Source organism: Ischnura elegans, assembly GCF_921293095.1.
Source record: "Ischnura elegans chromosome 13 unlocalized genomic scaffold, ioIscEleg1.1 SUPER_13_unloc_4, whole genome shotgun sequence".
Classification (NCBI taxonomy): domain Eukaryota; kingdom Metazoa; phylum Arthropoda; class Insecta; order Odonata; family Coenagrionidae; genus Ischnura; species Ischnura elegans.
The window spans coordinates 1,840,610-1,854,024 of NW_025791660.1; the positions used below are offsets into that span (position 1 = coordinate 1,840,610).

Genomic DNA, 13,415 nt, shown 5'->3' on the forward strand with positions numbered 1-13,415 from the left:
AGATTTATTGATAAATTCAATTCATAAATATTTTTTAACGATTCATATTACATCATAGAAAGGTTAGAATTATTTTTCAGATTTCAAGAGCGTAGAGGGAATGTGACCGAGTGCAAGCCGAAGTTGGGCTTAAATTCCGTATCTGGACAAATTAATGAATAAATATAACAAAAAAACCGTTATTTTACAACAAATAGAAAAAAATATGAATATCAATGTATTGTCCATTTATTTTATCAAATGGAAAGAAATTTGTCTTCAAACGCGGATGTTTGGCCTGTTGTATAGGTCTGCTGTTGGCGGATGAAATGGAAACTAGAAAACATCGACTCTTATGTGGTTTCATTGTATTGTCTTATATTAACAAGTAACGTTGTGGATCAATCGTTGTGTACGTCGTGTGCAATGAATTTGTAATCGTGATCAAAATTGTTGAAAATATTCTCGGTCCATGCTATTTAATCCTGGTATATCTTTCAGGCGATTCATTAATTGTTGGCTTTTATGTTCCTTTCGTTGAATATTCTAAATTATTTCATTTCCACACATACTCGTAGTGAATGCCGTTTCCATGTGGGATTTTGTGATGTTTGTCAATGCTGAGTGAATGATTTCTTTGACGATAGACCTGAACTAAATTTCGAATGATATTTTGAAGTGAAAACATGAGTCGTACCTGCGGGATATTCACGGAATCTTCACTAAGGAATTCAGAAATTGACCTTTGCAGACTTTGTAGGAAGAATCATGATTATTACTACAACATATTCTCTTCAAGTGTAGCATGCGAGATGACTGTGAAGGATGCCCTACACGATTTAGTCGGTTTACATGTAAGTTACACATTATATGTTATCCATTTCCTTCACAATGCTGCTTACTTCATTTTGTTTTCCATAATAATTCCGAATTCTTTTGACATTTAACTTGTTTATTAACATCTCAGATTGCTGTGGGAGATGGCCTGCCCACCGCCATGTGCCCACTGTGTTTGAAGAAACTGACGGAATTCAGTGTTTTCAAGAAAAATTGTTTAGAATCAAACGCAGTTCTGAGAAAAAGTTTGACGAGTAAATGTTGCAGGGTGAGTACCTTTCGTTTTTTCCCAGTTGAAGACTGGTGTAGTGTAAATGTTGCACAGTTGAAAGTGACTCTCTTTGGTTTATGTCTACAAGAGTAGGAATGTAGGGAGAAAATGTTTGCGGGCTGAAATAGTTAAAGGATAAATTCATAAGGATTAACTCAATGTGGCAATAGATTAGTCGCTTGGTGACACAATTGGAGAAATTTATAATGTTTTATAACTGCCGGTGAACATTAAATCGAATAGTAACTAAAAAGGCACTTCGATTCTCGATCAAAAGATCATTTAGCATACCTTTTGTTAATCTACAATTGTAGGGATATGTAAGGCCCTCAAACATGGTTTACGGAAAAGTGATAGTAGTCCTATTTCCCATAAACGGTTTTTCCGCACCTGTAAATCCTTGGCAGGGTGAAATTAATTTTGCAGTTGGGTTTTCAGTGGCAACTAATGAAGACATTTTGTCTTCTGGCATAACGAAGTGGGTGCTAATCAATGATATCCAGGAAAGTATGGCATTCAAATTCACTATTTATCAACTCAAAAAGGCAATCTACCCACAAGGCTATACCACACTACCTTTTTAATTATCTGAGTACGTAGTCGAAGCATGTTAAAGCGAACAAACAGATCCCTGACGATTTGCTGCTGAAGAATGAAGTGTCTGACTTCCGGAAATTGTGTATGCGCTGTCAAATAAAGTCTCATCTGCATGTAAACATATTATCGTTCTTTTGTTCGGGGCCTCTTTCTCACCTTTCGCTGTAATCTCATGAGGCTAAGGTTACTTATAATTAAAAGTATCTTTGCGACGTTTTGGAAATTGATTGTTTATATTCAAGGCATTTCATGTTGGGTACAATGAAGGCATGATGGGCAAAGTATTGGAAATTCATTCAAGTGCGCAAATATTATCCTAGAAAACATATTCATCCATAAATGTAAAATTAGAAAGCAATTAGGATTTTTGATGTGATACATCTTATATGTAACTGCTAACTCTATTTTACATAAAGTCTTCCTATATTTGAATATTATTCTATATTTACATTTCTGTTAGTGCCTTTATTAAAATTATTTGTATTTGTGGTTATAAAAACTGATTCTTTTAATAATCTCTCAGAGAAACTGTATTCTGATTTTAAAGATGCATTATAAAATTTAAGTTTCCTTTGAATTTTGTGACTTACAACTTTAAATATGACCTTAATATAAATAAGGTTAAAGGTTACCTGTGTTGGGAAATACATTTTTTGGTACTGAGTTTTTCATCCCACCTAATAGTCTTCTAAATCGTGGCAAATATATAATATGCAGAAGGTTGCCCTGTAATTATACCTGGTCAGATTCTCCAACTCCATCTCGGCTGACATTTCTCTGTTCGAGTTTTCCAGTGGCCGTATTATGTATCTCCAAACCGATCAGTGCGGCACTGATCTTCGGGTGGGACGTCACACCGACTCCCGGTAAGCAGTCATGTGATTCCGTACGAACCCAAGCGGTACAGCACAAACAAGAAAAAGAGAGATCATCGATAGCCATACGGACACCAAAAATTATCAAAATGGCCACCGTGTACGGGGTTTCATAAATCCCCCTGTGCACATTGTACATTTTATTTTGTTTTTCCCTCATCAACAAATAAATATGAGGTTTTCCGCAATGTTTAATCTTTGTCAACCTTTGAATGGGCCAGTATAATTTGCTGTATCATCAACTATTGATAATCTTAACATAAATATAAGGTATTGGTTACTAAAAATGAGGTCTGCCACCATTTTTGACTTCCTCTCATTAATGATATCACTTTCACTCCCTTGGAATAGGCTTTATTTCACTGTATCATAATTTATTTACTTCCATCACATAATGAAAGAAAAAGATTATTAGAAATAAAATGGAGAAAGAGAAATTTTGACAAACCTCTTAAATGACTTGGTGATGAGGGGAAAACGAAATAAAAAACACGAATTGCATGGGGTATTCATGAAACCGACTAGTTGGTGGCCGTATAGACACCTGTTTTTGTGTTGGTATGGCTAGCGTTGATCTTCTATTTTCACCTCGGTGCTGCACCCATCGGCTTCATACAGAATCGCAGGACTACTTACCGCGAGTCTGTATGATGTCCAACCGGGCGAATCGGTGCCGCACAGATCAGTTTGGAGACACATGATGTTTCTGGTATTTCAAAAACTACCAGCAATTGGTGCTATAGCCATCTATTGACAGACAGCAGGAACTTTGCATATCGCATAATACATAATTGTTGTATGATAGGTTTAGCTTGTTTTAAGGCTAATAGTATCAGTGTTACTTAAAAAACAGTTTCATAAAAAATATATGGAAAACAAGATGATTTAGAGGTTTCTTTTCTTTCTGCATAAATATTACACCCAGTATTCTCCTCCAGAGGTTATGTATTTAAATATTAGCAGGAAGTCTAGGACATAATGAATGCATTGAAAACATGTTCCACTTGTTTTTCCTCAACTGTACTGATGAGAAAAGGTGAAATAGTGATTTTGGCCAAACAAAAGCCACTACTCCAAAAATTTTAATTGCGGAAGCAAATGGTGTGTAACAGGAAGAAACTCGATTATTTAGTTTATTATGACAAAAATTTGAATCATTTATATTTAGCTTGATTTCTCGTAATTTGAAAAATGATATATCTGAGTGATCTACATAGTGTATTGTACAGTTTGCATTGAAGAGCCGGCTATCATGGCACAAATAAATTTAAAGAAGACGCTGCATGAACTCGGAATATCAGGGATCTTTGAGCTAAATTTCATTTCAGTCGGCACTGTAGCTTTTCAGTGATTGATTAATAGGTGTGCAGACAACTCTTCATTTTTACATGAAGCCAGATATATTATGTTCAGCATTCTTTTTTGCAATGCTCTAGTGCATCCCATGTATGTGTTTTTGAGGGGATAAGTGTTTTTTCACTGTTACTTTGTCTGCAGAGTTTTGAAAGAGAAGGGGCAGTTGATGACAATTTGGGGCCTTCTGTGGAGACTACGGACTGCATTCAAGACGTGATTGAAAACAATACACAGCTCACTTGCTCAGCCCAAACAACTGAAATATGCATTCCTGTGCCAGACTGCCTACTTCCCAGGGATGACAAGTTGGTAAGTTTTATTCTTATACACAAAGAAACCTACATTGATACACCGTCAGTTGTGCAAATTTCTCAGTCGTATGAAGGAAGATAGTATGTCCGTCATAATAGTAAATATTTCAACTGGAAGTCACTAACGTATATGCGACCTTTAGGGGTTGTACTTTTCTAGTAGTAACACATAAGGTAGAAATCCGAACCATACAAATCTTTTTTCATACAAGTCAATAACAGTTGTACAACACTGCTAATCTGTTGAGAGAAATGTTTCTTATCCTGTGGAGTAGACTTTTGGATACCCTTGTCAAATATCTGTTTAAGCCATAGGTGGTGGCTATTACCAGGTTGTGTCTCATGATTGCCCTCTTATTTGTTCAAGCCATCTTCCTCCTATAATTCTACTAAGAAATTAGCATAAATTGTTGTGGCACCTCTTTAAAAGCCTAGGTAAAGAAATGATAAAGACAATTCAATGTCCACTGGAACCTTGATCTATCATTCCCGCTGTTGTGCCCCTACTGTAAGTGACCAAAAACTCTCATTCAAACCTACAAAACTATCATTGAACGTGACCTTGGTGACGCAGCTCCCCGTCCTTGTTTGGAAATCAATATTCTAGAGTTTGATCTTTGAGTTGCAAGAATCTCACGATTATTTTGACCAGCTGGAGTGGTCTCACTTAAAAGAGGAGTTTTCATTATGGAATGAAGGAATTATTGTTTTGCCTTTTTACGTTGAAATGAGATTATTGTTTTGCTTTCATTGAGTGACGCCCATTTTTCTCATATAGTTTCTAGTAGTGAAAGAGGAGAACGAAGGTCACCTCAGTGACGAGAATAATCCCATGCAGTACACATCAGGTCCAGCTGGAATTTCCAGTGATGTGTCAGACCCATTGACGACTGATGACCTGGTGAGTGTAGTTTTGCCAAGTGTAATCCAATTTTCCTCTGGCACATTGTCATTCCTTTATGCATTATTTATTTATGCGTCTCAGCAGAAGCGTACTGCATTTTGCCTTGCCTTTTCAATCATGAACAACTACAGAAGAGCTTTCATGTTTGAATCATTAACATTAAATGTAATGAACAGATTTGGTGAATTTTGCCAAACTGACCGTTAAACTCACTGAGCAAGTTAGCTTTCTGTCATCACGGCACTGAGCAGTCATTTGTAATTTCATCATGCAAACACAGTTTTCACTTCCGTTTACCACAGAAAGGAAGGGGAATTAGGAATTGAGAGTTAAACTAAGTACTATTGAAGGTACACTGAAACAAATTGACCGTGACATCATGATGTAGCTGCTAGCCAGATTCAACTACATAACTTGCATTCCTTGTGAGGGATTGATGTTTATAGGAATCAGATTCTAGCAGATTCGGATTTTGTGATGAAATAGGACAGGAATTTATAGTGTAGGCTAGGGATTCAACCTTTTTTGCCAATTTTGAATGGGGTGTTTGACGTTTGCAATGCAAGTTGATTGCCAAAAGATATCAATTTTTAGTGATGTTTACTGATTTTTATTTACTCTGACTGAATTTTCTGCTGCTGTTATTCATAGTCTTGAAACCCTTCCACTTTTAATGAAATATTAAGATTTTGCTTATTCTTAGATTTTTATCTATTTTTTTTAGAAGTTAGTGCTCTTGGCCTTGTTCCCTTTTGGAAATTAATTTTAATGATCGGGGAAGTTCACAACTTAAGAAGCTATTTATTCCGAAGATTTTCCCAATAAAGTTGTTTCTCCTTCATACTATGACTGTTATTAGATTATTTGAGAATGAATAAGAATTTTACTGGCTGAATCTTTTTGGTTTATTAAGTCAATCTGTTTTCTACAAAGAGGCCAGAGTCATTCATCAGGAATAATTTATTTTCTACAGAGACCATGTAATTCAAGCTTTGTGCATGATCACTTTTTATTTCTATACCAATTGATTAAAATGGGTATCCATTGTTGTCCCTCTTTCCAATAGAGTGATCCGGTAACATACAAGTGCTCTTCTGTTAAAGAAGATCAGATTAGCGATGATGAAGAAGGACATGTACTCAATGATTGCTCTGATGGTGTCTCAAGCAAACTGGTACATCAAGACTCTTCTGATCAGGTAATTCTATTAATGATCTTTATTTTGTACTGTATCACCATCATCAGTAAGCAAAACTGAAATTGGTTTCTTACAGCCCTCAATTCCGGTCTAGCATCTGTTCATCTTTTTCAAATAGATGGCCTTCTTTTTTATGTTCTTAATAACCTGGCCCATGAAAAACATTCAGAACTATTCTGTTCCCTTCTTCCTGTCCACCTCTCCTTTATTTCTGACTATTGTACTTTTACGGCCATCAAGTTTTATGAGGCGGCCAATTAAGATAAGGTTTTTAGAAGACTTCTCTTTCCTCCCACTCTTCTTTTTACTTCCTTCTTTTGTTTTCATTTTTTTATCCTTGGTAATCTTCTAGAGCGACACATTTTGAAAGCTTCCAATCTTGACTTTTCTGCAGCTGTCCATTTTGAAACATGGCTACCACTTTTTACTGTGCTCGAAATGTAGTATCAGATATACTGTTTCCTTATTTTGGTGTTAGTACTCTCAATTGTAGGAGAGTCTTCTTTTTTCCAGTGCTCTCTGTGCCTGCACTATTATACTGACTATTTCTTTCTCCCTTCATCATCACTGGTAACTAAGCTTCCTTAAACATAACCTATCAGTCTGTTTGTGAGAATAGAGAGGTCCTTAAAAATGACATAGGGTATTGTAACCTTCATCAGTGGTGGAGTTTTATATTAAATTGTAGAAATTATCATTTGCTGTTTATAATTTATCGTGAATTTAGGGCATTTACTCAATTCGTTTTGCTTGAAAGTGCAGTCTAAATATTTTGTACTAATAAGTTGTGAAGGATTCAGGTAATTTCGGGCAAACTTATGTTGTTTTGTGGAAATATACATCATGGATACTTAATTAAGAGTCTGGATGTAGAATTACCTCAAGAAAACACCACTTATCAATTTTACATGCAGAGAAAAAAAACCTTCATATTTCCCCATTGAAGTTATGCAACTTTTGTCCTATCCGAAGTTAATCTAGAGATTTCTCTTTTTCGTTAACTCAAAATGGCCTTCAGTTATATCTCGTGTGAGTAAGTTTTTTTGTCAAAGTCTTTGATGTCTCTAAACCAAATTATAAACCAAAATAAACTAAATTTATTTTCTTTTATTGCCCCTTTTCATTTTTCATGAATGAATGTTATTACCTATGGGCTCTGGATTCTCATGCAAAGTGTTCCCATAAAATAAGTTTTCATTATATGTAAGATGATATCTGGAGAATTACATCTCCAGCAACTGTTGCCCAGAGAATAACGATGTGGATTCTTCAGGGATTCTGCTATGAAAATAAGAAGCATTAGGGGTATAGATACTTATTAAGAGTGGTAAATTTAATAAAAGTGTGAACATAATCAATTCCTGACATTAATTACATTTCTGGATAGTGTGAAGAATATATCCATTTGAAACTAACTTTTATTTTATTCGTGTGACTAATTCTGAAAAGCATTTCTATGTTTCTGTATCTCAATCGTTAATGATGATGATTGGGGATTGTGTTGCAGCCCAATACCTTAACTGCTTCCCAAGGTGAAAAGGTGGAGGCTCAGAGTAGGGGAGATATTGTGGCAGACCTGGACGAAACGCTGATTGGGGCAAAGGAAGAACTATCTCCGGAGGAGAATGCCCAGGTATGTACAGAAACCTTGTAATGGAATTTAATTATTTGTTGAAGGAGATAGAAGGTAAAAATCTAAACGTTTGTCATTGTAAATCATAGAACATTCTGCTTTTTACACAGATTCAAAGGTTACCCATTCGATTCAAAGTAATTAATAATTCAAACAAGTTATCTTATCTTAAATTAGGCTGTTTTTTCCTTTAAATGTTGTACATTTGTGTAGTAGTTTTCTTGCCTTATACATTACTATATAAAATCCTAGGACCGATAAACTTAACCTCATTAGCCCTCCAGTGGGGACGTGGGGCACCTTGGTGGTCCAAAGTGTTTCATACGTGTGCTGTTAATTATGTGATGGCAAATAATACTTGTGATTGTCAGAAGCTACCCATCATTTAGGTGTCAAAAGTCTCACATAGTTGCTTGCTAGCAACCGACACATGTTTAGCATTAAAGCTCTAGCTTTACAAGTTACCAAGCTTATAAATTGGTCTTTCGTTGATATTTTAGACCAAACGTGACAGCTCTATTCCTTCTAATTATCGAGAAAATGACCTTTTCTCGTGTCCCCAAAAGCAGTTTTGAAGGTAGGCAACCCACAACAAACTCTCATTTTACGCAATGCATGCGATAAATGACGGGAAATAGAGATGTTTTTTGGTTAAAGACGTGTAATGAATGTAAAACGATGAATCAATTCCTCGGTGTCGATGTCAATTCTGCGGTCCCTCACGAGGCCCTTAAGTCACCTACCTCTCTTCTAATTCACAGCACTATTATTTCACACACTGCACTACAACTACGCACACTGCACCTACAAATTCGCTTAGATAATTATTGACTTAAGTCGCATTGGACTACTAGATGTCCCTGCGCAGCTATATAATATCGTTGTGTGAGCACCAAGCGAGCATAAAGTATCTATTTAATTTTTTTCATTTTGGGGAGGATCAATTGATCCCCGCCCTTGCTACGGCCTTGCCTGATGAGAATGACTCATTTGTTAATTTTGATGTAGGTGACTTGTTTACCACTTTTACTTTCTGCACAGATTATCAAAGAGGAGGAGGCAGCTAATGACAGTGCGGGATCTTCTGCTGGCACAAAAGAATGTATTCAAGATGCGATTGAAGAAACTTTACAGTTTGCATGCTCCGTTCAAATGACTGAAGTATACATTCCCGTGCAAGACTGCCAATATTGTGGTAAGTTTTATTCTCATCTAGGAGCAGCATGGCCTTTATTTGAGTAAAATTCTTAGTTGTATGACAAAATTAGGATTGCGTTGAGTGTATGTATGCATTTGTATTGGAAGTCACCCTCAGATGTGCGAGCTTCTGTTGTGCAACTTTTCCAGTTGTACAATATATCGGAAAACCATTGAGGTCTTTATCTGTTTTCATGCAAGTTAATCTTTTTTGTACAACATCACTATTCTTCTGACAGAAAAGTGTTTCAATCCATTGAGTACTCCAGTGGTGAACTTTATTTAGTCTACTTTCAAGGTAAAAGTCTTTGCTATGTCAGAGAGCCTAAACATGAATATTTTTCACCTGATTAGATCCTTGTTGTGAAATCCTGCTAAGTTTCTCAAAGAAAGGTGATGCTTCCCATTCCTTTTATTATGTTTTGCTCTGGTTGAAACCTTGCGTCTCTATTCATTCCATTCTGTGAGAGTCCAATTCCAATCACCTCTTTGTTGAGCCGATCCCAATATATATATATATATATCTGCATAGATGAAATATATGGCTTCATTAATCAGAATGGCGTAATTGTATGCGATACAGTGGTTGGCCACTCTAGATCCCTCTGGGTACCCAAGTCTTGTGCAACGTTTGTGCTCTGACATATTGGTTTCAATAGTTCATGCAGTTTCACAAATGTGTATGTCTCCATACTCATGAGGCATGTGATAGCAGTCGCTTGAGGTCTTTAACCCGTCATATGGATTTGCTGCACCTTAGCGGTGGTCGTGGTTTTAAAAGTGGTGTAAAACTTTTCCATTCCAATGGATTATTTTAAATTTGAATATAGTCTATTTTTTGTTCTTCATCTAGGTATATAATTTTGTTTGCATAGTGTTGACAGTTTACATTTTATTTGCTTCTAATGAAAAAGTTACGTCATTGGATTTAAGGTACCGAGGCAGCACCGTGAATTTCATCGTTGGTACATCAGGAACTGCACTCTCAATGTTAATGTCAAAGCAATTATGTTTTTTAGGAAATGATATAATATATTTATAATCATATTATTTAATTTTTTAAACCTTATAGACTAAATGAAATTGTTTAACAAAAGGAAAATATTAAAATACAAATTTTGCTTTCTCTTTTACCTAAGAATCATAATGTTCGCCCCGTTATAATGTTCATTGAAAGAACTTCATCTTTTCACAAGAATTATCAATAGAAACTCATGGCTAGCCAAAGTTGTTTTTTCCTTGGCATCCAACTTAGTTTTGCTTGGGCAGCTTTTCCGCTTCGCGTCTACTTACCTGACTTGGTGATAGTCACCTTTGGGTAAATCCTGTGGTTACTATGTTCAGAATTACACCAAGCAGCAATTCAGCAAGCAGAGAGTAGGCACCTGTTCCTTCTCCCCTACCACATATAACCCATATTTCTAAGAGGTTATTTTTTTAGGATTTCCCGCCAATCCAGGAGTAAAACCTCATCTGGTGCACTCCCACAAATCACATTTACGCGTCCATCACTAAAGAAACGTCCTCAGTGAGAGAATAAGCACCGTGGTATGAGTTAAAACACCGGCTCTTCTAGCTCCACATCCAAAGTGGCATTGGGTTCTTTGACACGTTGCTTATTATCCCATATTCTTTATATATCAAAACCCATAAGACTTTATTTTTTTAAATTGCAAGATGTTAGCTCCCACAATATTCATAAGATTTGACTTGATTGCCAGAATCCTGTAAAAATCACGAAAGTAACACTCGTCTCTTCTCACTTCACCTACACCAGTCCGATTATTAACGTTTAATAACTTACACTTCTATAAACACTGCAATGATATAACATATGGGTGGACGCAGTGAAGCAAAATAATATCACATGGGCATAAACGAATTTTATTAGGTCCTAATTTTTAGTATTTAGATACATAAAAATATAAGCAATATAAACATAAAAAAGCGGATTTTGTCCTGCATTGCATATCAGAAAAAATATATAAAATACCATTGCACAAAAAATTAAAGTTTTCATTTGAAAATAACAGACATAGGGCACAGGAATAGAGAGCATTACGGCAACAAATGGAAAAGAATGCAGCGTTCAAGTTTTTTGTTATAACTTCCACAATAATGGGTCAAATCTGGCAAAACACTGTGAAGAATGAAGATAATAGATGTACATATTTACCATTATCAGTAGAAAACTTATAAATAAACGCTAACCTTGAAAGAAATTAACAAAAAATGAAACACCATCTCTGCGACACCGTAAATCCTATGACGTAACTAAATTCGTAAATCCATATGAGGGTTAAACTCTGCACTTTGGCTCCGTAGATTTTCAGGATGCACGTGAATTGTCTCAATGTTTCCATTTTTAGGAAATGCATGACAATTTCCCGGAAATAGTGGAAAGAAATGAAAGAGCAAAAAGAGAATTGGTGTCAAGACCACCAGCATCTTTCGCCAACATTGAGAATGTTGAAACATCTAGGTTGGTGAAGCTGGAAGAACAAAATATACAACCCCTTGGTGGCCAGGCGACGATGTTTGCTTGCTGTTGCTGAGTCAGCAAGTGTATTAACCCTTTCACTGCCACCGGGCCAATATATCTGCCCTTGCTGGTTGAGCGAAAAATGCCAGGGGCTAATTTATTGGCGCTAATTATTTCACTTTTTTCGTGATTGTGGCCTTTTCAATGGCTGTAATTTATATAAACCCCCATAATCTATCTATGGTTATAACATGTTAATATATCTTAAGAATTGGGAAAAAAATCTAGATGTATAAAAAAATGATTAGCTGAAAAATTTTTAAATCTGAAATGATGCTAATTTCAGAAATTAGCCTTGGCACTCTTTGTACATCCCACCTGAAATGGGCTGGCAGTAAAAGGGTTAAGGTCGGTCATAAGAATCTCAGGCATACACAGTTTCGACCAGCTTGAGTGGCCTCTGGAATAGAGCATGGTTCTATTATTATTGATTAGAGATGTTATAGTTATTATATAGCTTTTATTGAGTGACACTCAACATTACCTTTTAGTTAAATGAGGAAGAGGAAAACGAAGAGCTCCTCAATGAGGAGAATTATCCTGCATTTAACTCACCGACTGCAGTTGGCATCTCAAGTGATGCTGTAGACCCTCTAGAAGTTGATGACGAGGTAAGTGCACTTTTACCATATTAAGTTTTTCTGTCTCAAGAATTCATTCTTCTCTGGATCTTTCCTGACGTCATTTAGTAGAAGCACTCATTTTTTGTCTCACATGGTAACGTAATCTGTCCCTTTTGTTTATTACCTTCATGTTTGACTTTTGCTCCTGAAAAAGCAGTAACATGCATTTATATGCCGATGAAAATGTCATATATATCAAACTAGTGTTTGCTCTGACTTTTAAATTCTGCGTTTGGATTTGAATAATGTTTATCCGGGGAGAAAAGTGTGGGACGTAGGAGTTAATGTGAGTAAATCCCACTTAACTCATGGGGCTGGGTCTGTGAAAACTTTGCATGGTTGGCACTTGAAGGAATATGCATCCTTTGCATTCACAGTATCAAGACCTGACTAGGACAGATGTGAACAGAATAGAGTTTTGAAGCAGTGGTTGCACGCGAGTGACCATTCAATCCCAAGGGAAAATGGCATAACTTTACCCATAACTTAACTTCTCCTCCTTTAAAATCTCCTTTTTTCTGCTGAAGCTTCGTTGGTGTGCATTATCACTCTTATTGTTTCAAAATGATAATTTCATTCTTCTCTTCATACCTCCAGCTATTAACACTTTTGCTTTACATTGCTTACCATAACCTGGTGGTAGCATTAAAAATTCTGTTATTGATAAAAAAATATCATTCCGGTATCCCATGGACGAAGTCTTCCTGCAACTATACAAGCTTCGGCAGTTAGCCTGGAAAAATCTGGATCCAATATCTACTTCGAGTTTTTATTCTCATCCATTTGTTAAAAGACTCACAACAAAATAAAACAACAAACCCTTGACTACAAAAAAGTACTTAGATACTTTTTCTGTTAATAAAAACACAGCATTGTCCGCAAATATACAAAATTATACATTTCATAGAAATCTTTACAGTTATATGCATAGGTAACCAATCGGGTAGTTTCCTTCATCATAGAAAATGAAAGGCATTGGTGCGATTCATTACCCACCATTAGTGAATACATAATATACAAATTCTTTCGTTTTAGAAATCCGAGTATGTCAATGGTCCATTTTAACCTGATTTGAAAAAGGCCAGATTGGAG

General features: G+C 36.0%; 1 protein-coding gene across 1 annotated transcript; it reads left to right on the forward strand.

The window, feature by feature from the left end:
• Nucleotides 1–791: 791 nt before the first annotated feature.
• Nucleotides 792–12,745, forward strand: LOC124173274. The gene is made up of 10 exons (XM_046552792.1): nt 792–833; nt 947–1,084; nt 4,057–4,224; nt 5,005–5,127; nt 6,197–6,328; nt 7,836–7,961; nt 9,003–9,156; nt 11,987–12,048; nt 12,192–12,311; nt 12,701–12,745. The coding sequence occupies exons 1-10, from the start codon at nt 792–794 to the stop codon at nt 12,743–12,745; spliced, it is 1,110 nt and encodes a 369-aa protein (XP_046408748.1).
• Nucleotides 12,746–13,415: the final 670 nt, after the last annotated feature.